Genomic DNA, 27,924 nt, shown 5'->3' on the forward strand with positions numbered 1-27,924 from the left:
ATAGTCCCTTCTGGCTTTAAAATCTATGACTCTGTAGCTGTGGCATGGAGGAGGGTGACTGCTGGAAGGATACTCGCAGACACCCATCAGTGACTTGTGTAAACTTCACACACTCAGGTGGCCAGGAAATGGCATGAATCTCCTCGGTGATTAAACACATCCTTTGAGGGAATGAGTGCATCCCTCATGAGCTCCCATAGTCTCTGTCCCCCACCATACAAAGTGAGGGGCCCGGACAGCTCCTCCCAGCTCCTCACAGGGAGGTGAAGAGACTGAATGGATTGTGTTTAATACACGTGTGGTATGGCTGAAGCTTCTCCTCCACTCCTCTTGGCCCTTAGGCTAGGTTCCAATGGCTTGTGCCAGCCCTTTCCCCTGGGGTGAATTGAACCCAAACACAGGGTGTGCACTATCTGGCGCAAGTGCCTCCTGCACCTCTTCCCTCCCACCACCCCCAGTGTCTCTTGAACGGAGGCAGGGCCGGCGCTTCTATCTAGGTGACCTAGATGGTCGCCTACGGCACCAGGATTTGGGAGGGCGGCAGACTGCTCCGGTGGACCTCCCGCAGGCGTGCCTGCGGAGGGTCCGCTGGTCCCGTGGCTCCGGTGGAGCATCCGCAGGCACGCCTGCGGCAGGTCCACCAGAGCTGTGGAACCAGCGGACCGTCTGCAGGAACGCCTGCGGGAGGTCCACCGGAGCCGTGGGATCAGTGAGCTGGCCCTCCACCTAGGGCGCCAAAACCCCTGGCGCCACTCCTGAACGTAGGAAGAGCCTGTTCCCACTGAGCAGGGAAACCTTTCTACGGTCTAGACTCCCTTTATAGGGACACGCTGTACCAGGAATGCTTTACACCGAGGTGCTGCTGAGGTCCCAAACAGGGCCCCATAACATGGGCACAGAGGTCCCCGAGAAGGCAATGGTCTGTTTACTTGCAGTACATCACGTAGCCACTAGATGTCGGTGCATGCTTAGTAGAGCTCCAGAGGGTGGGAAGAAGGAGGAGTGCCCGTGGCACCTAGACACTAACAAATGTATTTGGGCATAAGCTTTCGTGGGCAAAAACCCACTTCATCAGATGCATGGACTGGAAAATACAGTAGTGAGGTATAAACACACAGCATATGAAAAGATGGGAGTTGCTTTACCAAGTGGTGGGGAGGTCAGTGTTAACAAGCGTGGAAATCACTTTTTTAATGCTAATGAGGCCAATGTAATCAAGGTGACCCATTTCAAACAGCTGACAAGAAGGTGTGAGTATCAGCAGGGGGAGGGAGGGATTTGTTTTTGTAATGACCCAGCCACTCCCAGTCTTTATTCAGGCCTAATTTGATGGTGTCGAATTTGCAAATTAATTCCAGTTCTGCAATTTCTCATTGGAGTCTGTTTTGGAAGTTTTTTTATTGAAGAATTGCCACTTTTAAGTCTGTTATTGAGTGCTCAGGGAGACTGAAGTATTCTCCTACTGGTTTTTGAATGTTATAATTCTTGATGTCTGATTTGTGTCCATCTATTATGTTGCATAGAGACTGTCCAGTTTGGCCAATGTGCATGGCAGAGGGGCATTGCTGGCACATGATGGCATATATCACACTGGTAGATGTGCAGGTGAATGAGCCCTTGATGGTGTGGCTGATGTGTTTGGGTCCTATGATGGTGTCCCTTGAATAGATATGCAGATGGAGTTGGCACTGGGGTTTGTTGCAGGGTTTGGTTCCTGGGTTAGTGTTTTTGTTGTGTGGTGTGTAGTTGCTCGTGAGTAGTTGCTTCAGGTTGGGGGGCTGTCTGGGTGACTGGTACCCTGGAGGCAAAGCTAGGGCCAGGCTGCCTGCCTGCCTGTGTCTGTGGTTGTGTTCCTTGGTAGCTGCCTGCTGGCTAAGGCAGACTGACTCTGGGTGGGGCGACATGAGAAAGCAGGCTGGGAAAGGGGGAAAGGCTCCCAACAAGGTGGGAAGTTTTGCCCAAATCACGATTTACCACAGACAGGAGTCACATCGTCATGGCCCTGCCTCCCACTCCCTGGAAATCTCCCTTTCCACAGAGCACAACAACCTTACCTGGAGAACCCTTTGGGGCTGGTTGGGGATCTCACCATCCACACACACACACTCCATTTCTGGGCACTTCTCAACGCAAAGGCTAATCTCATCTCCTTGAGAGAGAGGGTCAGATTCTAGCCCTTTTCTGCCTCCTGCTAGCCCTGAAAGCGGGACAATTGTCGGGGTTTGAAGTGTGTCACTGGGATTCTTCTTGCGGATGGCAGGCTAGTCTCAGCCATCCTGGCCCGGCCTCTGGAAATACATGGGTAGCCCACGAAGGGGAGTTCTTAATCCTCCCCGGGGTCCCTAGTTCCCATTGGCAGCTCGCTGTGAATGAACAGCATCTAAGAACAGTTCCTCTCCCTGCCTAGACTGCACATGGCAAGGCCTGGGCAAGGGCGCTGCAGCAGTTTGCTTTGCTTTGGGACAAAGATAGAGGTGAGGTGCCCACTCTCCTGGGATCTCTGTTTGACTCCTCGCCCCCCGGGGACTCCTGCCTTGTTCCCTTCCCCTTCAGGACATAATGACAGGAGGAGATACGTGAGCCCGCCCCTGGCTCTGTCTGCCTAGACTGACAGCTGCATCTCCAGCTGCACAAACTTCTCAGTCCTGCCAGGTGTCCGCATGGCATGCTCTGGACTTGTGCATAAAGGACATGATCGAAATACCTGCCCTGGAGCCATTCCTTTCAATGGCCGGGAGAGTCGAGATGTACAGCTCAGATGGGACAGCAGCGAGCTCTTGTGGAGAAAGGAGGTGGGCGCCAGCAGTGGGAAGAAATTCCTTAGCTGCCTGAAGGGGCTCGTAGCACTGTGATCTCTTCAGACATGAGCCAAAGTCCTGGGGCTTGCGCTGAATGAGGGAGAACTGGCAAGGCGAAGTGTGTCTCGTGCTTCACAAGTTGTTGGGCTTTGGAAGGGGGCTGCCTGCATTCGCGACTTGGTTTTGTTTTAATATGGGCACTCTTACTACAGAGAGCACCTGCTGGGAGTGGTGTCGTCTTTCCTTGTTTTAGCCAACTCTTCCGTTCCAAAACTGAGCCTCTGCCCCTGGCTCCGGGGTGCCACTAGCAGGATGGCAGCCTTGCGGCTATCTCGGGCACTGGTGGGGGGGAGCCCAGGGCTGGGGCGGCAGGGAGTGCGGGTGGAGGAGGGCATTGGTTGTGGGGGTGAGAGCCCAGGGCTGGGGTGGGAGTCAGCCAAAATTTTTTTTGCTTGGGGTGGCAAAAAATCTAGAGCTGGCCCTAATTGCGCTAGGTGTTGTACAAACACATTGAAAGACACACATCTCTCTCCTGAGGGTTTATAATCTAGGTAGACAAAGGGTGGAAGAAAGAAGGATTATGACCTCATTTTTACAGACCGGTCACTGAGGCTCAGAGAGTCTAAGGTCTTGTCTGTATACGAGGGACAGTTTCTAAAAAATTCTAGGGCAACTCTCATCGGTGTTCAAAACTCCTGTGGCTGCAAGAGGCTTGTCTAGGCTTTGCTTTGTCTACACTAGGGCTCCCATTGTTGGTGAGAGCAACAGGGGGAAATGTTTAGAAAGTCCTACTATAGATAAGGCTTAAGAGACTTGCTCCAGGTCACAGGAAGTCTGTGGCAGAGCCCTGATCATATGACCATCCTTCCTAACTGGTTGGTTGGGTTCTGTGCATCATCATCGTCGTCTTCTTTCTTTTTAACCTTAGGATTGTTAACTGCATGCACCCTAGTTTTGCTGGCAGACTCCTTGGCGGTCTGAGAGAATGGTGTTCTCTCTCGATGAGATATTTCTTATCCTTTATGGAAGAGAGGGGGATGTGGAATCTTTAGCAAACACCTCTTTCCTCCCAGATGTGGGGCAGGCATTTCCTCTAGTTAAATATTAATAGCCAAGCAGAATAATCAGACACAAAATCCCTTCTCCTCAGGGCCGGTGCAAGGATATTTTACGCCCTAGGCGAAACTTCCACCTTGCGCCCTCTGCCCCCACCCCTCCCCCCAGAGCATTGCTTATTATAAACTTTCAAAAATGAATACTGCATAATGTGGCATTGTTCATTAGAATTAATACATATTCGGCTTGAAAATTTATTAATTTCATTATTTAGCCTACATTTAATGAAAATAATTGAATAACCTGACAGGGTTGGCTCTGGGCAGGGCAGGGGATGTGAAGCTGGTTGGAGATAGGGTGTGGGGTTGGCTGGAGACAGGGGGTGCGGGACTGGCTGCGTGCAGGGCAGGAGGTGTGGGGCTGGCTGCAGGCAGGGTAGGGGCTGCAGCAGGGGCTGGATGGAGACAGGTGGTGTGGGGCTGGCTATGGACAGGGCAAGGAGTGCAGCAGGGGCTGGCTGCATGCAGGGCAGGGAGTGAGGGGCTGGCTGTGAGCAGGGTAGGGGGTGTGGGGTGGCTGGAGACAGGGGGTGTGGGACTGGCTGCGTGCAGGGCAGGGGGTGTGGGGCTGGCTGCAGGCAGGGCAGGGGCTGCAGCAAGGGCTGGATGGAGACAGGTGGTGTGGGGCTGGTTATGGACAGGGCAAGGAGTGCAGCAGGGACTGGCTGCATGCAGGGCAGGGAGTGAGGGGCTGGCTGTGGGCAGGGCAGGAGGTGTGGGGCTGGCTGCAGGCAGGGCAGGGGGTGCAGCAGGGGCTGGCTGCAGGCAGGGCAGGGGGTGCAGGGCTGGTTGAGGCAGGGAAGGGGGTGCAGGGCTGGCTGCGGGCAGGGAGTGAGGGGCTGTCTGGATACAGGGGTGTGGGGCTGGCTAGAGACAGGGCAGGGGGTGTGAGGCTGGCTGTGGGCAGGGCAGGGGGTGCAGCAGGGGTGGCTGCGGGTAGGGCAGGGGGTGAGGGGCTGACTGGAGGCAGGGGAAGGGGTGTGGGGCTGACTGGAGGCAGGGCAGGGGATGAGGGGTTGGCTGCAGTCAGGACAGGGGGTTCAGCTGCCATGGATGGAGCTAGAGCACAAAGGAAGAGCTGTTGGACAGAAGCTTCTGTGAGGAACCGGCTCTGTCCCATGGAGAGGTACCACTGCAAGATCTGCATTTTAAATAGCAGTGGGGACGCCCCTGCAGCCCCTTGCCCTCTCAGCCTCCTGGGCACTGGCTCTCTGCGGCTCACTCCCTAGGTCTCAGCCCTGCTCCTCTTGCCTCCAGTCCCTCAGTAGGCCTGGGTGCACGGAAAGCATGCAGCATATCTTTGTACTGTGTTAATGACTCCTGAACTGGTGGGGGCTATGTCTAATTGCTGCCACTATCTCTTTCTTTGCTGGGCAATTAGATGACAATTAACTTGGAATAGCCCAGAGGGGTCAGAGTAGAGAAGGAGGGAGGAGAGACCTTTAGGTTTCAGTTCTATGCAAAGCCAGTTAACTTTTCTTTTCAGCTGCCTATAAACAAACCTAGTAGAGAAAAGAGTTTCTTCCCCACATCCCCTCCCCCAAAAAATCGGTTATGACTTTAATGGATCCAGAAGCAAAATAATTCTGTAATCAAAAAGACAAGTTTCCTGCTTTCCCTTCCACAAAGATCTACTTCCAACCCAGGTAACTTATTATTTATTATCTGTAGTAACTATGTTCTCACGTTTGAATGATACACTGTAGTGGTGTCGGAGTTCTTTGGAAATCCCTCAGCTCTTTTGCGGTATTGGGAGTGAATGCTAGACCCTCGGTTAATTACTTTTACCTTACTTCACGTGCCCATCTTTTGGTCATTAATTTTTGAAGTTAAATTAGATTTTCAAAACCCAGCTTTAAAATGATGTTCATGCCGACTATTGCAATTTAATTGTCCAAACAGGGAAATCGATGCCTTGAAATTATGGGATCGAATTTTAAAATTGTATTAAAAATGTGGCATTATAAAGGGGAAATATTTTAAAAGGTTTTACCAGCATCCCCATTACTGTTACCCAGGATTCTGCTTCAAGCAGTAACACAGGAGGGAGAGGGCAATGGACAGATTAGTGTTCAGTGGTACTTCAAACAAAAAGACATTTACTCTTAATTTATCTCGTTGATGCCTAATTGACGATCTAATAGCATGCATCAAGTACATCAAAACTTCGCTGAATAAGCTTGTTAGCATTTCTAAGGGGGACACTGAACATTCCAAACAGTGATAAGTGGTGCCTGCGGGCGGTCCACCGGAGCCGCGCAAGCAGCCGACCGTCCGCAGGCACGACTGCGGCAGCTCAGACTCCCTCTCTGTCCCAGCAGCAGCGGCTGCTCAACCATTTAAAAAAAAATTTGAGGGCGCTTTTTGGCGCCCTCAAATCTTGGCGCCCTAGGCAACCGCCTAGTCTGCCTAAATGGTTGCACCGGCCCTGCTTCTCCTCCCAACTGTCCAGCTTTCATTCTCCAGTCCAGCTATGTGGCAACCCAGCTCACTCTCTGCTCTCCAAGGCATACATGTTTAAAGTAAAAAACAAGCAGGAGAAAAAGGCCTCTTTCGTGCATCAAAACGAATCAGATAAGGGAAATGACCCCTATTTCTTCCCCTTCACAGGTCACTTTAAAGTCTTTTTTAATGCACAGATACTAGGATCTGATCGATAACTGTGCATCTGCAGCCATGTTGTGTAAAATCTTTGGAAAGTATGAGCCGTATCAGTCTCCAAGAAAGGCAGGAAAGAAAGCCTGGCCTAAAAGAAGACTGTCAAGACAAGAGCTTCAGACGGGATCCATAGATGCTGGCCCCCCAACTCTGCAGTCATCCTCGCAGGCGCTGTCGTTGGCTGGTGCCATGTGGCATCCTTAATACTGTGCTGATGAGGAAATGTACGGGGGAGATTTCAGGTCTTGACCCTACAAATTGGTTGGTCTAAGGAGCCCCCCCACCAAGTTCAGTAGAACTGTGCACAGGTAGGTAGGAAAATCTATTTAAAGGATTGGGACTTAAATCTCATCTGGACATTGGGAGAGTCTTCAGTGACACATAGAAAATCAGAAACAACTTATAACAGGTCATTAAACAGAGCAGTCACCTGCACCTAGCTAACCATTTTTATTCCATGGTGACCTTCCTTTGTATGTGATTCACTGACTGCAGAGATAACAAAATGGACTGAAAGCACTTCTGTGTCTTAAGGAAGGGCCTTAATTCTTGAATGGAGCTAACCTCCAGTAATAAACCCAGTGAGTAGCAATGGAAGCTGCTTTGCCGCACAGTTGTATGGCTGGGCAGTTCTGAAATCGTAAGTGAGCAGCCTCCTGTCTTGTTAATCAGAAAATCTGACCAAAGACTAGCAGTGTGCAGACCTCACGGTGACAGTGAATTTCAGAGTATTGTATTTCCTTTTAATGAAAGTTTCCTTTATACTTGTACTGGATCCCATCGTTTGGACTTTTGAAAGATTTTTGTATGGTATTTTAGTAGCATCTAGAGGCCCATTGTGCCAGGTGCTGGATGCATGTATAGTTAGAGACTCCTCTTGCCCTGACGAGCTTATAGTTGACCTCCTGAGGTCCCTTCCAACCCTGATATTCTATGATTTTATGATTCTAGTCTACACAGACCAGACAGATGCAAAGCGGAGAAAAGGTTATTGTTGTCCCCCGGTTATATATGGGGACCTGAGGCACAGCGAGAGGAAAAGTGATGATGCCTCACCTTGGGAGTCAGGCATCCGATTCCCATTAAAGTACAGTGAGAGACGTAAGAAGCTCTATCTATTTATCTTATCCAAAAAAAAAAAAAAATTGAGAGGCGACTTGACTAGTGTAGAAGTACCTTCCTGGGGAGAAAATACCGGGTACTAACAGGCTCTTTAATCTAGTGGAGAAAGGCAGAAAAGAACCAATGGCTGGAAGCACAAGCCAGACTAAGTCAAGTTAGAAATGTCACAACTTTTTAATACAGAGGGCAATTAACCATTGGAACCCCATCTCGAAAGCAGTGGTGGAGAAAGGAATGGATACCTTTCTGGAAGAGCTGCTGTAGCCAAAAGACAAGTTCTTGGGCACAGTACAGGGCTAACTCAGTGAAATGTAATGGCCTGCGGTATTCAGGGGATCAGACTTGATGATTGAATGGTCCCTTCCGGCCTTAAACTCTGTGAATCTAACTCCCTAAGATATTTTTGAAAATCCCATTTTAATTGAATTACTCAAGCTCACACAGCGCAGTGAGTCTATCACAGGGCCATGCATTGAACCCAGATATCCTGAGTCTCGCTCCAGTGCCATATTCACATGACTCTTTCCTAGCAGACACCTACCACTTGAGCCAAAAGAAAATCTTTGTGTTGCTTCTGGGATAGAATTTATGGCACAACTGAGCAGCTGTTGTTGGATCCGGTAAAGGGCAGTGGTGTGTAGACCCTCCCCCCCCCCCCGCATTCTCTCTTCCTCTCTCTCCCCATTACGCTGTTAAAGGAGACTATAGGGTTTGTAGAATGCTGTGACATTAAAGTCTACATGAAGTCACCTGGAACTGGGAAGTTGGTGGCTCTCTGATGTGCCCTAGCTAGCAAGAAAAGGCTACAGTAGGGTCCAAGAGCACAGGCTATGGCAGGGTCGGTGCTGAGACAAGGCCCTTTCCAGAAGACTGAGTTGCAGGGGAGCACGGAGTACTCTTGATATTTTTATAACCAGCAGCAGGGCTAAAGAGGGTATCAGGTCATTGCCACTGTGCATGGAAAGAATGTAAAGTTACTCAAGGCAGAGTGGAGGAGAAAGCAGGAGCTTCTCAGTGTAATCAGAGAGGAGGGGCTCGTGCCAACAGGCTAATCTAGTTTGGAATGCTTCAGAAATACCTACCCAGCAACTGTGCTTCCCGCGTGATGGACAGCGGGCCCCATGCTGCCTGCACTTTAGCAAGTGGGTAACCTGACTCGTGGGAGACAGCCTGTTGAAGCTACTGGGGCTCTCCACGAGAGTACGGTCATTCACCAGCTGGTGGCACCGGGACGGCTGTTTGTAAATATGGGGAGCTTCCTGGGGGCTCTGGAGAGAGGCTGCAATGTAAACAGCCAAGTGCTTACAGGGAGGACCTCCCGCTCCCGTGTGTGTGCTGTTTGGTTTGTTTGTTCAACTCCAGCATCTAGGAACAGCCCAAATGCTGCACTGCGCTAAATGGGGTGAAGCTGGCAGATGATTGGACTTCCTTTTCTCTTTGGGGTTAAAGGAAATTTTGCTTGCAGTTTTGCAAATGTCAAAGTGTGTGGCAGCCACTGCCCCTCTACTAGGCAAGCTCAGGTGAAACTGTGTCTGGTGTCTGCTTAAAAGTCCCCTCAAAGAAATCACTGCAACCAGCTGCTACCAGCACAGGAACTGACCAGGGTTTGAGCCGAAAATGCTGCCACTGGGCTACAGGGACGAGGCAACCGTGACGTGACGCCCTAAGCCCCCAACCAGAGACACCGGGTATATCTATGCTTTGAGCTGGAGCTCTCATTCCCAGCTTGAGTAGACCTGTCCACACTAGCTTGGGTCGAGCTAGTGCGCTAAAAAGAGTAGCTTATCCAGGGCGGAGGGAGGGAGTTGCCCCAGATACATAACGGTCTGATACACTAGGCTTATACTTGGGGTGCCTGGCTGCTTTTGTCACCACCGCAGCTACAGTCTGTTTTTGGCACAGTAACTCGATCAGAGCTAGCACGGGTATGTCCCTTCGAGCTCCAGCTTGAAGTGTAGGCAGACCCCTTGGCAAGCAGGTCAGGCGCTAGTGCCTGGAGGGTGTGTGTGACTGTGTAGGACACTGCATAGACGAATCAGATGAGAACAGGCTGCTTGCCAGTGGCTGCAGCATGCTGGTTCAACTTCAATTCTCATGGCTAAAGCCCTGTGAATAACCCTCACAAACAGAACTGGTGACCTCAGATGACCTATCTTCCTGCCCCCTAGAGGTCCCAAATCGAACAGGAGGACCTCATGGCACTAGTTAGCAGCTCACCAAATCTGTCCTAAGGGCGTGTGTGATAACCTAGGGTAGAGATTGCCCATGTCCGTTTTTTCCTGCACTCAGGAACTGAAGGGCCTTTTACGCAGGGTCATGTGACTTGAGTGTTTGTACCAATCAGGGCTGGTTTTGCAGGTGCTAGGGAGCGTTTTGTCATGGCCGTGTGGTTCCCCACCATTATTGTGAAACTGACAGATGTGGCCTCATGTGATGGCACAAGTCCCCGCCCCTTCCCTGGACTGTACTGTCCCCCATGCACCTCCCCAGTTGTGCTGCCACTGGACAAGCAGCAGCTCCCTAACCCCTCGGGTCTGGCTGTTTCATCTGTGTTTGGCTCTATGGGCCATTGTTCCAGGGAAGGGCAGGCGTTCCAAGTACTGGAATATAATGTCAGAACAGAGCACTGGTTTGCAGCAGTGTATCTCACAGTCCATGTGCCAGTGCACAGCAGCCATTTGCTCTCCTAGGGCAGAACCAGGTGCAAGGTACCAGTTCGTACCTGCATCAACTTTTCCTACCAAGCCAAGTTCTGGAATCCAGGCCACGGTTTCAGTCTCTCTGTTACATGCTAGGAAATTGGTCAAGGAATATTTTGTCAGCACAGTGGGGTCTGGTTAAGCAAGTTTCCATTGAACAATCACTTGCTTAATTCTCTTGAACTAATCTGTCCATTGTTTGTAGTAGACTGATTAGTTCCAGTCCAACATAATGCTTACTGTTAGCTCAACACCTGCAGAGAGCGTGGGATTTAGCTCACTATACACATTTTGATTATTATGTGTATTGCAGTAGCACCGAGTCTTGAACTGAGATCACCTCCTCATTGTGCTAGGCACTGTACGCGCGCGTGCACACTCTCTCTCTCCCCCCTCCCCCCAAAGAGCTCATAGCCAAAGAGTGGAAGGGGAGACGGAAGGGACGTGACTCACCCATGGCCATGCAGCAGTCGGGGAATCCTGAGCCCCACTTTCAAAATGACTCAGCAGCTCTCATTGTTCTCAGTGAGGCAGGAAAGGGGAATTCTCCACTGTCCTCAGTGGAAGCTGCTGGGTCCTGAGTCCTCTTGAAAACCTGGCTAGTTCTTTTAGGTGCCTAGACGGGGGAGCTGAGCCCTCTTTAAAATCTGTCTATAAATGCATAGGGCCAAATTCCCTGCTGCCATCACTCCACTGAAGTCAGTGAAGCAAAACCAGTAGAGAATTTGGCCCGTTAGTATAACTGACTATATAAACTTTAGACATGTAACCTACGTGATCCTTAATTGAGTTAGGTATAAAACAGCCCATAGCTAATCTGATTAAATAATGTATCTAGAAAGTTCTCTCAGCAATTCAAAGAATCCAAACAGAAGCTGGCAGACAGCATTGAAATCACTGAAGGCGCTGGGGAACCTACATTTGGAAACCAGCAACCCTACTATGGTGAGAGTGGAGAGCTCCTGGAACAGCCAGTGAGCTCTGGAATATTATTTTAGATCATGAAACAGCGTGTGTTGTTTTTAGCAAGCACATCTGCCAGGCTAAACTTGGGATTTTGCTGGATTTTGTTTGTCATTTTCTGCATGCCAGCATGGTTCTTGACGGACCATCCAGCAGCAAAGCAGCTTTGCTGGTTTCTAAGAAAGCAACAGTAGGGCCGACTCTTTAGAAATCCTTTCCCATTTTTTAAAAGTCTGCCTAGGTGACATTCTGCAGGGTCCTGTCTCCTCCCAGGACTCCCCTGTCAGTGGGTAAGAGCGCCATGGTTATTAAGGAAGGTCATGAGAGACTCTTGAAAAGTCTTTACGGGCCTCCTCCTGCACGTGTTCTCTGTGTGTGCTTACAGGGGAGGCCCATTGAAGTAGAGTGTCTGACCACGCAGGATTGGGGCCAAGTGCCAAGGCCCATTTTTAGACATGACTGGAGCAGTAGGAGCCTACATGGCAGGGAAAGTCAATAGGAGCTGGGCGCTTTTGAACATTTTACCCCTAATCTAAAATTATTTTCCTCCATATACTTCCTGCGGTAACCAGTGTCCTCTCCCCCTGCTGCTCCTGACCCAGACTCCAGTCCTGCAAGCACTTACACACGTGCCTAACATGAAGCTCATGAATATTCTGATGGAAATCAATGGGACTCTTCCTGTGCATAATAGTTTGCAGAGGGGGAGGGGATCCGGAACGTGGCTATGGAACATAAGGGTTACAGATGCTGGAGAAATCACTGGGAATTGCTGGGTGCTTAGCCTTGTTGAAGATCAAGTCACGTTAAATACAGTGCCCAACCATGTATTTAGGAGCCTAACTCTGGGCCCCAAAGCTTGACCCGTATCTCATACAGCAGCTCTCCGGAGATCGCAGGGGAAGGAGACCAAAGCCCTGAGGTAAGAGGGGAAATGGGATACCAGGAGGAAGCACGAGCAGGAGAATGCAAGAGGGGAGGACTCCTGTCTCAGACCGAGAAAGTGGGACAATCGGTGAGTTATCTTAAGTGCCTAAACACAAATGCAAGAAGCCTGGGAAACAAGCAGGGAAAACTGGAAGTCCTGGCACAGTCAAGGAACCATGATGTGATTGGAATAACAGAGATTTGGTGGGATAACTCACATGACTGGAGTACTTCATGGATGGATATAAACTGTTCAGGAAGGACAGGCAGACAGAAAAAGTGGGGGAGTTGCATTGTATGTAAGAGAGCAGTAGGACTGCTCAGAGCTCTGGTATGAAACTGCAGAAAAACCTGAGAGTCTCTGGATTAAGTTTCGAAGTGTGAGCAACAAGGGTGATGTCGTGATGGGAGTCTGCTATAGACCACCAGACCAGGGGGAGGAGGTGGATGAGGCTTTCTTCCGGCAACTAGCAGAAGTTACTAGATCACAGTCCCTGGTTCTGATAGGAGACTTTAATCACCCTGATATCTGCTGGGAGAGCAATACAGCAGTGCACAGAAAATCCAGAAAGTTTTTGGAAAGTGTAAGGGACAATTTCCTGGTCCAAGTGCTGGAGGAACCAACTAGGGGCAGAGCTCTTCTTGACCTGCTGCTCACAAAGAGAGAAGAGTTAGTAGGGGAAGCAAAAGTGGATGGGAACCTGGGAGGCAATGACCGTGAGATGGTTGAGTTCAGGATCCTGATACAAGGAAGAAAGGAGAGCAGCAGAATACAGACCTTGGACTTCAGAAAAGCAGACTTTGACTCCCTCAGGGAGCTGATGGGCAGGATCCCCTGGGAAAATAACATGAAGGGGAAAGAGTCCAGGAGAGTTGGCTGTATTTTAAAGAATCCTTATTGAGGTTTCAGGAAAAAACCATCCCGATGTGTAGGAAGAATAGTAAATATGGCAGGCGACCAGCTTGGCTTAACAGTGAAATCCTTGCTGATCTTAAATGCAAAAAAGAAGCTTACAAGAAGTGCAAGATTGGACAAATGACCAGGGAGGAGTATAAAAATATTGCTCAGCCATGCAGGAGTGAAATCAGGAAGGCCAAATCACACTTGGAGTTGCAGCTAGCAAGGGATGTTAAGAGTAACAAGACGGGTTTCTTCAGGTTGTCATAAACAGATAAGGGTTAATGTCTCTCTTACCTGTAAAGTGTTAACAAACAGTGAACCGGACACCTGACCAGAGGACCAATCAGGAAACAAGATACTTTCAAATCTCGGTGGAGGGAAGCCTTTGTTTGTGTTTTTTGGGTTTTGCTTTGTTCTCTCTGGGTCCTGGAAGGGACTAGACGGGCAACCAGTTTTTTTCCAATCTCTCTGCTACAGTCTCTTATATATTCAGAATAGTGAGTATTTTAGTAAGAAAGACAGTTATAGTCTTTTGATTGTTTCTGTATTTGCAAATGTGTATTTTGCTGGAAGTATTTTAAATTGTATTTTGCTAGGGGGAGGCTTCTTTCCAGTGTCTATAAGCTGACAGACCCTGTAACTTTTACCATCTAAAGTACAGAGACAACTTTTACCTTTTTTCTTTCCTTTTATTAAAAGTTTTGCTTTTTAAGACATGTTTGATTTTTTTCTCCTAGTTAAGGCTCAAAGGAACTGAGTCTGTACTCACCAGGGAATTGGTGGGGAGAAGGGAGAGAGAGCAGTGGGAGAAGGGAAAGATGAATTTCCTCTTTGTTTTAGATTCACGGAGTTTGAATCTGTATTGCCTCTGGGTGAAGGGAAAAGAGGAGGGGGGGAAGGTAACATTCCTCTCTGTGTGGTGATTCAAGGAGTTTGAATCACGGTGATCTCCTTAATGTACCCAGGGCGGGAAAGAGCTGGGAGGAAGGAAGGAGGGGGAAGGGAAATGGTTTATTCCCCTTTGTAATGAAACTCAAGGAATTTGGGTCTTGGGGTCCCCAGGGAAGGTTTTTGGGGGGACCAGAGTGTATCAGGCACTGGAATTCCTGATTGGTGGCAGCTTATCAGATCTAAGCAGGTAATTAAGCTTAGAGGAATTTATGCTGGTACCTCAACTTTTGGACTCTAAGGTTCAGATTGGGGAAAGATACTATGACATGGTGTGCAGCGTTGGGATAAGAATCCAAAAGCCAGTGAGTTAAAAGCAAAAGCCAGTAAGATTACTACTTTTCTTTTTTCTCTGCTAATTGCTTATAAGCAGAGAAAAGGGGGGTTTTAAAAGCAAGTCTGCAGGTTTTTTTTTCTTTCTCTCTTCCTTCTGAGTACACTGAAGGCAGAGAGATTAAGGTTTAACAAGGGTCTTTTGTTAAACAAAGCAGGCTTAAGTGGTCAGCAACAGACTCCAGCAAAGCACATCTGCAAATGAAAGGGTTTTATTTCTTTTTACTTTGCTGAGAAAGGCACTGTTGCTAAGCAACCCTAGGAAGGCAACAAATAAGCAGCAGTTCAGGCAGTAAACACCAGAGGGCACCCCAACACAAGAAAGCAGGAACCATGACTACCAAGGACCTGAAACAGGAACTGGCAAGACTGGATGCAGAGGAACACCTCAGAGACGCGGACCACAAGCGAGACATGGAAAGAAAACTGATTGCCTGTCTAGTCCCTTCCAGGACCCAGAGAGAACAAAGCAAAACCCAAAAAACACAAACAAAGGCTTCCCTCCACCGAGATTTGAAAGTATCTTGTTTCCTGATTGGTCCTCTGGTCAGGTGTCCGGTTCACTGTTTGTTAACCCTTTACAGGTAAAAGAGACATTAACCCTTAACTATCTGTTTATGACACAGGTATGTTAGCAACAAAAAGAAAATCAAGGAAAGTGTGGGCTACTGAATGAGGGAGGCAACCTAGTGACAGGATGTGGAAAAAGCTAATGTACTCAATGATTTTTTTGCCTCTGTCTTCACAAACAAGGTCAGCTCCCTGACTGCTGCACTGGGCAGCACAGCATGGGGAGGAGATGACCAGCCCTCTGCGGAGAAAGAAGTGGTTCGGGACTATTTAGAAAAGCTTGATGAGCACAAGTCCATGGGGCCAGATGCGCTGCATCTGAGGGTGCTAAAGGAGTTGACAGATGTGATTGCAGAGCCATTGGCCATTATCTTTGAAAACTCATGGCGAATGGGGGAGGTCCCGGATGACTGGAAAAAGGCTAATGTAGTGCCCACCTTTAAAAAAGGGAAGGAGGGGGATTCAGGGAACTACAGGCCAGTCAGCCTCACCTCAGTCCCTGGAAAAATCATGGAGCAGGTCCTCAAGGAATCAATTCTGAAGCACTTGGAGGAGAGGAAATTGATCAGGAACAGTCAGCATGGATTCACCAAGGGCAAGTCATGTCTGACTAACCTAATTACCTTCTATGAGGAGATAACTGGCTCTGTGGATGAGGGGAAAGCAGTGGATGTGTTATTCCTTGACTTTAGCAAAGCTTTTGTTATGGTCTCCCACAGTATTCTTGTCAACAAGTTAAAGAAGTATGGGCTGGATGATTGGACTATAAGGTGGATAGAAAGCTGGCTAGATTGTCGGGCTCAACGTGTAGTGATCAATGGCTCCATGTCTAGTTGGCAGCCCGTTTCAAGCGGAGTGCCCCGGGGGTCAGTCCTGGGGCCGGTTTTGTTCAATATCTTCATTAATGTTCTGGAGGATGGTGTGGTCTGCACTCTCAGCAAGTTTGAAGATGACACTAAACTTGGAGGAGTGGTAGATACGCTGGAGGGTAGGAACAGGATACAGAGGGACCTAGATAAATTAGAGGACTAGGCCAATAAAAACCTGATGAGGTTCAACAAGGACAAGTGCAGAGTCCTGCACTTAGGACAAAGAATCCCATTCACTGTTATAGACTAGGGACCGAATGGCTAGGAAGCAGTTCTGCAGAAAAGGACCTAGGGGTTACAGTGGACGAGAAGCTGGATATGAGTTGACAGTGTTCCCTTGTTGCCAAGAAGGCTTATGGCATTTTGGGCTGTATAAGTAGGGGCACTGCCAGCAGATCGAGGGATGTGATCATTCTCCTCTATTCGACATTGGTGAGGCCTCATCTGTGTCCTACAAGAAGGATGTGGAAAAATTGGAAAGAGTCCAGCATAGGACAACAAAAATGATCAGGGGGCTGGAGCACATGACTTGTGAGGAGAGGCTGAGGGAACTGGGATTGTTTAATCTGCAGAAGAGAAGAATGAGGGGGGGGGGGATTTGATAGCTGCTTTCAACTACCTGAAAGGGGGTTCCAAAGAGGATGGATCTAGACTGTTCTCAGTGGTACCTGATGACAGAACAAGGAGTAATGGTCTCAAGTTGCAGTGGGGGCGGTGGTTAGGTTGGATATTAGGAAAAACTTTTTCACTCAGAGGGTGGTGAAGCACTGGAATGGGTTACCTAGGGAGGTGGTGGAATCTCCTTCCTTAGAGGTTTTTAAGGCCCAGCTTGACAAAGTCCTGGCTGGGATGATTTAGTTGAGAATTGGTCCTGCTTTGAGCAGGGGGTTGGACTAGATACCTTCTGAAGCCCCTTCCAACCCTGATATTCTGTGATTCTATGATGTGTGTTAATTGACCAAACCTCCTTCCCATGTTCTGTTTCTGATGCCTGGTCTACACTGGGCTGTGGGGGGTGGGGATCTAAGATACGCAACTTCAGCTACGAGAATAGTGTAGCTGAAGTCGACATATCTTAGATCAACTTAGAATCACTTACTTCGCGTCCTTGGGGCACGGAATCAGCAGCCGCTGTTCCCCTGTCGACTGTGCTTCCACCTCTCGCTGAGCTGGAGTTAAGCAGTCAACGGGAGAGCGATCAGGGATCTATTTATCGCAACTATACTACACGCCATAAATCGATCGCTGATAGATTGATCGCTACATGCAGATCCAGCGGATAGTGTAGATATACCCTCAGTTTTCTATGGTTCTCAGGGCAGGTTTCATTGCCGAACTACACCAAGAGGAACCCTGCGAATAAATAGAATATCAGGATCCTCGCACTTCCTGTAACAATTTATTTAATAGCAATACTTCTACTGAAAGACTTCTACTGATTTTTTTCCCCAGGACATGTGCAATTGCATGCCTAATATTAATGAATGTGCAACTTCTGTGAGTGTGTGTGCAAATCAAGTCTTTGCAAGTGGCCAGCTAGCTAGCTGGCTAAGCAAATAACCAGTTTGTGCACACAGCTGCAGCAACTACTTGCAGTTATGTACAGCCATTTTTGAAATCTGCATACCAAGGCAAGGGCCCTGGACCTTGCTGCCAGAGTAGCACCACACGCATTGTTGAGAGAACATGTGGAACCTCAGGACAGGGAGAAATAGCATGTTTGCCTTCCATGCCTGGCACAGGAATTCCCCCACAAGCTGCTCTGTTCCCTTCTCATCATCAGCAAAGAGCAGCTGAGCCCTGTCTACACATCCCATAATCTCATGCAAAGGAGAGGAACCCAAAGCACATAGAGATCCCAACACAATCTCTGCTTGTCTTAGCTCAGCTTCTGGACTGTCTTCCAACTCTCCCACCTCCAGGTTCATGCCACTTCCCTCCCTGAGCTCTTGATGTGACCTGCAGGTTTCTGGGTTGAGGTCAGGAAATGGCAGCAGAGTCAGCTAGTTGCTCAAAGCATAGACTTGGCTGGGAGGAGAGGTAGTTTCTATTGCCAGTGCTGCTGCTGATTCACTGTGTGACCTTGGGTAAATCACTGCACCTCTTGTGAGGCTTCCCGTGGATACCAGGGCTGGGAGACACCTCATTACCACCTGCCCTTAGTGTGAGGCCCCTGGCCCGGGCCTGCCAGGGGTCAGTTCCCTGACTCCATCAGCCACAGGCAACACAAGCACTCCCCTTCAGGCTCACAGGCCCTGTTCTGGCTCGACAGATTAGCGATAGGCACACCCAGTCCCTGAGCCCTGCAAACACCTCCTCTGAGTGTCGCCCCGTCCACTGGACATTCCCATCATTCACAGATTGGCTGCTTTCGAGGAAGTGGTGCCCCTTGCTTCCCAGTTCCAGCTCTGCTCCCCGCTCTGCTTAACAGCCAGCACTGGGATGTGACTCTAGTGAAATCAGGGCATGTTTATTTAACAAAGAACAGAGATTCACGTGATAGCAAGTAGACATAGTGGAAACAAATGGGCACATATAAAATAAAATCATAACAGGCATTCTAGACCCTAGACTTACTTGAGTGTAGATACTTTCACGTCTTACAGAGCACTGTTCACCCAAGTCCTTGCAGTCTTTTACGCCCAACTTGGTTCTGAGCGTCTGTTCATGAGAGAAGTCACACAGTCAGCTTGCTGCCTCAGGGCAAGATTTATGGTGTCTACACCCCTAGCCCTATCTGAACGATCCACTGTCCTTATTCATAAACAAGACGGCTCCTGCTAGCTGTTTTTCCTATATATTCCTTTTTGTGTAGATTTCACCAGCTCTTCGCTCAAGATGTAAACAGGCCTATGCTGTGAGGCACACAGTGACCACACAGAGATGTAAGTATCTGTGACCCCCTGCCTGAAAGGAATCTGTCTGAGGCATGCCACTGCCTGGTGCCCTGTCTCAGCTCTTAGGCTTTGAGAACATCATTTCTAGTATTGATACACAACGCCTTAAATATTGCACAGTGATTAGCAATTATGATGAGCAGTGGGCTACTGGTTCTTGGTAGAGACTTTGCAGGCCTCCCTTTGGTGAATTATTAGCTTCTGTTCCTGGCCTGCTGGGTGACCTTGAGCAAAGCAAGTCTCTTCACTGCTCTGTGCCTCAGTTTCCTCATCTGTAAGATGGGGATAATGATACTGACCTCCTTGGTAAAGTGCTTTGAGATGTACTGATGAAAAGTGTCATGTCCCATTTGTAAGGAAGACGGGACTAACATGGGGAACATGTGAAAAACAAATTATTTTATATTTTACTTCAGCACAGAAAAATGAGAGCCCAGGAGCATTTAAGGGAGCTTAGAATGTTGCAGTAAGGACCTAATGAAGAAATAAGCTTCTTCCTTCCTTCCTGATATAGAAAATAATCTGCTTTAAAATATATGATTTAAATGAATAAAGAGGAAGATTTCCAGAATGGCAGTGGGATTTAGGAGGATTAATCTCATTGGCTTTCAATGGGTCTTATGCTCCTAAATCTCTGAGGAACTTTTGGAAAATTTCTCCTTTAGCGCCATGGACTCTGAGCTAGCCATTTTGATCCATCTGTTAGAAGCTGTGATAAGACACTTGTACTATTGAGCCTCAGAAAGTATGATCTTTGGGGGGTAGTTTGGGTGAGTGTCACAATATCCTATGAAAAATTTCACTGTATTGGAAAAGAGCCTGTGGCAGGATTAGGTGTGTTAGAGGGACAAGTAAATAAAAAGCAAACAGACCCCTCCCCTGTGGCTTGCAACACTGTTTATTTCGGTGCAACCCTGGCTTCAGCTGTTGTGATAGGAGCATTGTCTATTTATACAGTTGCTGGCATCCTGTGTTCATTGATTATATTTCGATGGCAATGCAGACAGGCCTAATAGCAGATTGAGAAAAGAGCTTAGTTTCGATACATGGGATGAGGTTTTCATATGCTCTGCCCCCATAATCGAGGCCCGAGATTCAAAAGGACTTGGCAGCCATTTAGGTACCTATATAAGGAGATTGCTCAGCATGCTGAGCAATTCAGAAAATCTGGGCCCAATTGCATGTGCCGAGTCCATCTGGGAATCCTGGCCTTAATCTCCTGGGAATGGCCAGGAACAAAGGGTGACATGTTTAAACAATGTCCTGTTTGAGTTTATATAGGGTGTCATGGTGGCCCATTGGCTACGGTGGAGCTATGGCCAATTGGCACCAGCTGAGAGTCTGGCCCAGGATTCTTTGCCAGGTTTAGAAATTGATACTTAAAAACAAATCCCATTTGTTTCTGAAATCTCTTTTAGCTTAATAGTGTGACTCCAGAACCTTTTAGTACCAACTGGCTAAGGGCACAGAGGGAGAACTGGGGGTTACAGGAATCTCCCGAGGCTGTTAGTTATTGCCGCTCTAGGTAAGTGGCACGGGCTGGAGCCCAGAGCCCAAACCCCTCCTGCATCCCAGCCCCCTGCCCTGAGCCCTCTGCCACACACCGCACCTCTCCTTCATCCCAACCTCCTGCCCTGAGCCCCCTCCTGCACTCTGCATCCCTCCTGCACCCCAAACCCCTTCCCTGAGCCTCCTCATACACCCTGCACCCCTCCTCTGCCTCAATCCCTTGCCCTGAACCCCTTCCTGCACACCGCACCCCCTCCCACACCCTGCTCTCCCTCCTGCCCCCCAACCCCCTGCCCTGGCCCTGCATGCAATTTCCCCCCCCAGATGTGGGCCTCGGGCCAAAAAGTTTGCCCACCCGATTTAACATAACGTTGACTAGGCTTTCTTTGAAACCAATTGCCCATTGCCAAAGGCATGTGACTTTACTGATCAAGCAGGGAGAAGGAAGGACTTTCAAAGGTGCCTGTTTGGCTTTGAACTAGCCTCTTGGCGCACACAGTCCTTGTTCTCCCCGTGTTTAACCACATAGCTTTGGTGCAGAACTGCAGCAGACATCCGTATACTGGCAGGCAGCCTGAACTGGAACATTAGCTATGGGCATCCATTGTAACGCCAGGGTTACGTGTTGAAAGTACCAGAACAGATTTGCGAGGGTGTGTGCCACCGCTCTCTGGGGATGGAATCAGAACTTACCAGGCCCTGTGCTGGTAGTACCAAAGGGGAATTCTCCTTTAGCTTGCGGGCGGCGGGGAAAGCGGAGCCCTTTACTTGGTGTTGCTGCTAAGTGGTTATGCCATGCAGCCAAGTCACAACCATGATGTCCCAGTGGTTGCAGATGTCCCTGTGCCTTGGTGACATTCATGCCAGGGGCAGCTCCAGGCACCAGAGCGCCAAGCGCATGCTTGGGGCGGCAAGCCACAGGGGGCACTCTACCAGTCGCCGCAAGGGCGGCAGGCATGCTGCCTTTGGCGGCTTGCCTGCGGAGGGTCCGCTGGTCCCGCAGCTTCGGCGGACCTCCTGCAGGCATGCTGCCGAATCCGCGGGACCAGGGACCTCCCGCAGGCAAGGTCTGCCTGCTGTGCTTGGGGCGGCAAAATGCCTAGAGCCGCCCCTGATTCATGCTATTCAATATAGCATCATCCTATGGGCTCTTTGGGTATTAATGGGACGTAGAGTCCCTGGTAAATAATCCTGGTTTAGCGATAACGCCGTTTCTCTAACCGAATGAGGGTAAGGCTCATCTCTGGGGAATTTCTGCCATTGGGAAGAAGAGTATATTGTATTAGACTGAAATGGGTGTCCTTGTTGCTTTCTGTGCCTCTGGCTTGGCTGTATTGGGAAGGCCTCCTAGGAGAGAGAGTAGCTATGCTGATTTTTACTCCTGAGGTGTTGGCATTCAGTGATGAGCCCTTAGTCATGGGAATTAAAACTGCTGAGCGTGGCTCATGGCTTTGCTTTCTGCAAGCACTCAGCAGGTGCTGCTGCTCACTTGCTTTGTCTAGAAGACAGCACTTGTGGGAACTGGGCTTCTTTGGGGCGTGAGATAACGAGTTAGACACACAGTCAGTGGATCCTCAAACAGTCAAGCAAATGCAATGTTACACAGATGATGGAGGCTTCCCACGGCTGGCAATCAAAGCTGCTTGTGTTACTGTTACCTGTTCTCCTGACCAGCACATGCTGTGCTTAGCTCACAGACACTTTGTGTTCCAAATCTCCCCAGTTTCTCCACTAAGTCTGGGGAAGCCCTGGGGACCTCCCTGTAAAACTGGGGAATGGTCCTCTCTGGGCCAATATGCCGTTACGCCCCATTCTCAGGGTGATGTGATGGATCTAGCCTGCAAAGAGCAGAGGCATATGTAACAATGGTGTTCTCTGCGGAAATGCCACATCGGTACTGTCTCTGAGACTACATGGTAACGGGGTTTCATAACTGCAATGAGCACCTCTGCTAGTAGGGAATCCTCCATTCCTCTCCTTTCTCATTCTGCTAGCCCTGCAGCTCCCTTCTGGCACCTTGCACCTGCTAGCTACTTTCTCAGACCCATCCCCACTCACTTTAATGGGCCCAAATTCTTGCAAGAAATTCTCATTAGCTTTTAGCTGAAAAGGTTGGAAATCTCAGCTCTTGTTGCACTCGTTTTAGGGCCAGGTTTTTCAAAAGCTCGGTACCCAGCAGTTCTCACTGGTCTGCTGGCAGAGCCCTTTTGAAAACCTGGCCGCTTCATGGAGGGGCCTAACAGGGAACTGAACTCCTTAGAAAACCCGGTCCTAAGGCTTTGCTTTGTTGGGGGAGCAGACAGGGAGAACCCCACTCGCTCTCTGCTTCAGATGTTCCATAGTTGTGGGGATTGTTCCATTTGCATGTAGGGGAGCAAGAATTCCTTCTCCACGTGCCTTTGCAATGGTGTCACTTGCTTTGTTGGTGTGGCTGGTGCTGCTGCTCTTGGAGTGTTCCCGGCTCATTGTCCCTGACGTGTATCCATCTGTGTGGCTGTCAGCCCAAATGGATTGTCATGTGCCTTCCCAGAAGTAATGCACCATCTCAGTTTTGCCCAGAGATGGAGGAGGACGTGACTCACACAGGACATGCCATGTGCTTGGTTCAGCTTTGCATCTGACTTGATTGTACTAGCTATTCGGTCACCACTCCAAGCCGTTGGGAAAGGAGCAGTTTGCTCTGTGGTGTGTAGCTGTGCTTGCCCCATGTTTCTGATCAGTGCAGGAAGCAGAGTAGTGGGTGCCTATCCAGGATCAGCAAACAAGTAACCTGCTGCTGCTGTGTGTCACACACTACCCCCTCCTGCACAGCTGTGTGTGTGTGTGTGTGTGTGTGTGAGTGTGTGAGAGAGAGAGAGAGAGAGAGAGAGAGAGAGACACTGACTCAACAATGCATTTAATGATGGTTAGTTCTTTTTCCCAGGGTCCTCTCCTGTGCCAAGGCTGTCTGACCCCTGGGATGCTCTTCTCCCATCTTACTCTGAGGTTGTTACATGGTCTCTCAGCCTTCTTTGCCTATATACCCCCTAGGTTCCAGGCTGCCCTTTCTGAGAATGGTGCAGCTTGTGTGCTCATCTGGAGGGGAAGAGGATCCTGTCAATGTAAGGCCTGCTGTGGATGTATATTCAGAACCACAGCGACACCCTCTGAAAGCACATCTCGTTCAGGACAGCCAAAAGAGTGCTCTCTCCTCCCACAAATCACTCCCCCCCCAGCTCCTTTGAGAAATCTTTTGGCAGTCTCCCTGAGTCTTACATTCTTAGCCTGGGCCTATTACACGGTTTTGTCACTCAGTCACTTACCATAAATCCCACCCCTCAAGGCCAAAACTCTGCAGCTTTTATATAATTTCAGAATGTTTGACTATTAAAAACCACTGTTCCGTCTGTCACTGGACAAACCTGGTGGACTTAACATAAACCTTCCTGAATTAGGGTTAATTCCTTTGGGGTCCATTACATTAAACATGCCATTGTGTATGTAGCTCCGCTAGGAGGCGGGGGAGGCTACTGTCATTCCTGCGGTGATCAGCCCTTTGAAGCTACTCCTGGAGGGGTGGGTATGGATTAGTTCATGCTGGATTCTCCAGGGACTAACAGATAAAAAGGGTTTGGGGATAAATAACTCAGAGTCTTCTTCCTGATCCAGCAAATGGACAGAACACCTGGTCCATGGGGTAGCCAAATCCTAAGGTGTGGCTGGAAGGACTGGGCCTACTGAGGCCCAATAGCTAGTTCTGAGCGGAAGCTGTGATGAACTGGAAACCACAAGGAGACCCATTGGATGGGGTTTTAAAGGCCTGTTCCTGCCAGAGATCTGCGGTGAGCTCTGGCAAGCTTATTAGCATGCATGTAGGTTCTTTTATTGTTAATGTTTTCTCTGTAGTGCTTTTACCTTATGGATAAGATAGGCCTGCACAGGAAGTGCTGTGTGGTACCTTACAATGGTGGGCAATTGCACTTTTGGTCTCTGAATACAAAGTAAGCAGGCCTGCTTAGGCAGAGTCTCTTGCTTGGTATATCTCTGTATAGTCAGGGGATATGCAGCCTGGAAATACCCAGGGCAGAAGGGATTGAGGTGCAGGTCTCATTCGACAGCCCAGTGAGCCTGAAGCCCAGAGTGGGTGCCCTTGCTGGACCACAGAGAGGGATTATAGGAGCAGTTCTCTTGAAGCATGACACCATCACGATGGAAATGTTTGTGGCTTCCACTGAAGGGGTGTTTCCCTAAAGCGCCCTGTCTGTTTGAACCAGCCAGCAGGGCAGCTGTTGCTGAATACGCAGCAGTATCGAGGGGACACTAATATGCATCCGCCCATGACACTTGCGCCAGGAGCCATCGCTGGACCAGGCTGTGGTGATTCAGGAGGGCGGGGGGGGGGGGGGGTGCTGGGATCGCCAGACCAACAGAAATCAGGGAAGGGGTTGTTTGCTGTCCACAGAGTTATTTTATTTGAGCTACTACTGTCAAAATCTATCCAAGGACTCAAGTGGACAAAAGCCAACCAGGATCTGAACAAAGGCAAAGTGTAAGTTCTAGCTGCCCACAGTAAGAAATCTTTAGCACTTGTGCCTTTTCCAGTCATGTCTGACGCAGATGAGTAACGTTCAAAAAATTCACAAGGCAAACAAACAATGATAGGGGCTATTTATCTTTTTATTATAAATTTAGTATGAATGACCAATGGAAAAAGTCATAACAGAGTACCAAGAATGTTTGTCTATCAAAATTTTAGCAGCATTTAAACAGTACTAGGTTCCCATCTCCATCCAAACACTGGCTTCCACCCCCAGAATAGTAACCTCAGCCTGAATGGCATCAAGACTTCTAGGCTGAGATTTAAGCCACGCTTGTTTCATGTAATCCACTGCGCTGCTGTGACAATCTCAACCTAAACATGTGTATCCATAGACTCTCTGTTCCTCTAGGGCCAGACTCTCATCCCCACACAGGTCATGTCTACACCACAATCTACAGGGTGATTGCAGTCTGGCTAAAACCAGCAGGGTAGGCTAGGAATGCATGTTTGTACCCAGCCTGCACCGAGGCCTGACACACCACATCTGCACTGCTATTGTTAGCCATGCTGGTTCAGTCACACCTGCCCTTAGTCACAACGAGCAGCATCTTATTCCACTGACGAACACAGGGAGGGAGGAGGGAATTACTCAACATGCAAACCTGGCCCTAGAGTGTTTGTTAGTATCCAAACACAGGCTGATCCGACAGCCTCAATTACACAGCTGTACTCCCTGAAAGCAATTCATTCATGGGGCAGGGCCCATTATTATTCATTACTTTCTAATCCCCAAGTGCCAGGCATGCTTATTACCTAGCTACCTTCCTCAATTTCTATGTGTGACTTTAGAGTACAGGCCATGGAATCACCCACCCGTTTCTCTGAGAGTCTGTGGTGGGGAACTACTACAGAAGGAGAAGATTTTTAAGGCTTCATCTTGCTCCTGTTCAGGTTGATGGCAGGACTGGGTTCAGATTTGACAGGAGTGGGGGAAGATGGAAGATGAATATTTAGTGTATTTCAGAGTCAAAACATAATTAAGTTAGTTGACTAATCACATGAACAGTAGTATTAAGCATACAGAATAACGAGAACAGGCATAACTGTAAAATACGGTTTTTTGCTAGTTACAATCAAACATGAACAGTGCTATCCCAGCTTTGCTGGTGATAGCTTAGTGAAAACAATCTTTAATTAGAAGTGGGAACATACAGGCACACACACGGGTAGACGACAACATAACTCTAGCAAGCTATTTCCCTGCTTCTTTGGTACTTTCGAAACGTTCTTATCCAAAATATATAAGGGAAATGCACCATTAAAAAGTTACTGTTTGTAAGTATTTACAAAAGCAGTTGCCATATAGTATTGTACACAAAGATCAATCTGATATGAACAAAGTTATCTTACGAAAAGCACTTATGCACATGTTTTGTTCCAGTATCTTTTAACTTTAAAAAAATTCATGTTATGCAATCCTGTACCTCGCTTTATCTTATATCAAATAGACAAACATTTCCCAATCCATACTCTTCTTTAAAAGATTAAAAAAATCGCCATTGAAATGTTACATTATGTACAGACTTTACTAAATATTAAATTCTAGGCAATATTTTCACCCCACTTATAATATAACTTAGGTACTATTCCCTACTATATGCATATATTTCTTTAATATATAAGAACGGCACCACATGATATCACCATGTCACCAATATGACACATTGTTATATACAGTAGATAAGAAGTTAGATATGGATGATGAATCCTTGCCGACTAGCACTTCCATTGGACAGGTTAATAGGGGCTCTTCTCCTCCCCCGCCATGGGAGAGTAGCTTGGGCTACTCTGCCTGTTTCATGAGGAAGTGGCAATTCAGACATAGGGCAGAATCCCATACATCAAGATCGCCATGACTCCAGCACTGAACAAGCCAGCAACAGGAACGGTCACAAACCAGGCTAGAAAGATGTTGCGGAACAGACGCCAGTCAACAGCCTTCTTTGAACGTATCCAGCCGACTGCCACCACTGAACCAACCTTGGGAGTTTGAGAAGAGGGTTAGGAGATACAAGGTTAACATCTAAAAGCCTCTAAGAGACTTCTGTGACCCACCCAATGCCAATCAGCTGATACCCAGCAATGTAAGCAGCCAAGATCTTAAAATAATGCAGACTTCAGTGAAGAGTGATGCTTTGTTAAAGGATGGCTGGAATTTAGCACTTGCAGGTTGCTGGGGTTAAAAAAAGAAGGAAAAAAACCTTAGCAGCTGACTCTTAAATGCCTTTCCTAGTATACGCCTCAGCTTAAAGCCAGCTTCATGAGATTCCGGTATCTCAGTCAGATGGCATTTAACTCTGCTATGTCAATGCAGGTCTATGTGCCTCTGCCTTTTTAGGCCCCAGTCCTGCAATGAGCTCTACATAGGCAGAGCACTGCACCCACCCAGAGCCTCTTGACTTCAATAGGCCCTGCATGGACATAGGGATCATACTGTGTGGGGCTCACTGCAGAATAGAGGCCTTAGACCAGATGTGGGCAAACTACGGCCCGCGGGCCAGATCTGGCCCCTGAGCTCCTGGCCCCTCCCCCGCAGCTGGGCCGCGCTCTGGTCCGCCGCTCCCGCTGGACAGCATGGGGAGCGCAGCTGGCTCTGGCCGGATGTCGCGGCTGCGAGCTCCTGCTGCTGGTAAGGGGGCAGGGAGCGGGGGGGTTGGGTAAGGGAGCAGAGGTTCTGGGGGGGCAATCAAGGAATGGGAGACAGGAAGGGTTGGGAGTGGGAGTCCCGGGAAGCCTGCTGGGGGGCGGGGATGTGGATGGGGTCAGGAGGGCAGTCAGGGGACAGGGAGTGGGGGGAGGATCCCAGGGGGAAGTTAGGGGCAGGGGGTCCCGGGAGGGTGTGGTCAGGGGACAAGGAGCAGAGGGCGGTTGGATAGGGGGTGGCTGAGAATTCTTCCTAAAGGGAAGGCCTCAATCCCAGTTGTACTGTTCTCAACAGGAATCTTTCCATTGAGCACAAAGTGGAGCTGGATTTGGTCCTAAATGGCATCTTTGCCTGGACTAGACTGAACCACATTAATTTTTTAAAATAAAAAC

General features: G+C 48.8%; 1 protein-coding gene across 6 annotated transcripts in view; it reads right to left on the bottom strand.

Annotated features, from left to right (window-relative positions):
* Positions 1-24,947: 24,947 nt before the first annotated feature.
* The window catches only part of SLC20A2 (solute carrier family 20 member 2), a 71,970-nt gene continuing 68,993 nt past the window's right edge, over positions 24,948-27,924 (bottom strand). For 5 of the 6 annotated variants that reach the window (XM_050945010.1, XM_050945012.1, XM_050945008.1 and 2 more), the window contains exon 11: positions 24,948-26,868. In XM_050945010.1, coding sequence (XP_050800967.1) covers positions 26,704-26,868 — 165 coding nt within the window. In that variant the 3' untranslated portion in view covers positions 24,948-26,703. The remainder of the gene's footprint in view (positions 26,869-27,924) is intronic. The other variant, XM_050945013.1, reaches the window with a different exon arrangement.

This window comes from Gopherus flavomarginatus, chromosome 3 (assembly GCF_025201925.1).
Source record: "Gopherus flavomarginatus isolate rGopFla2 chromosome 3, rGopFla2.mat.asm, whole genome shotgun sequence".
NCBI lineage: Eukaryota > Metazoa > Chordata > Testudines > Testudinidae > Gopherus > Gopherus flavomarginatus.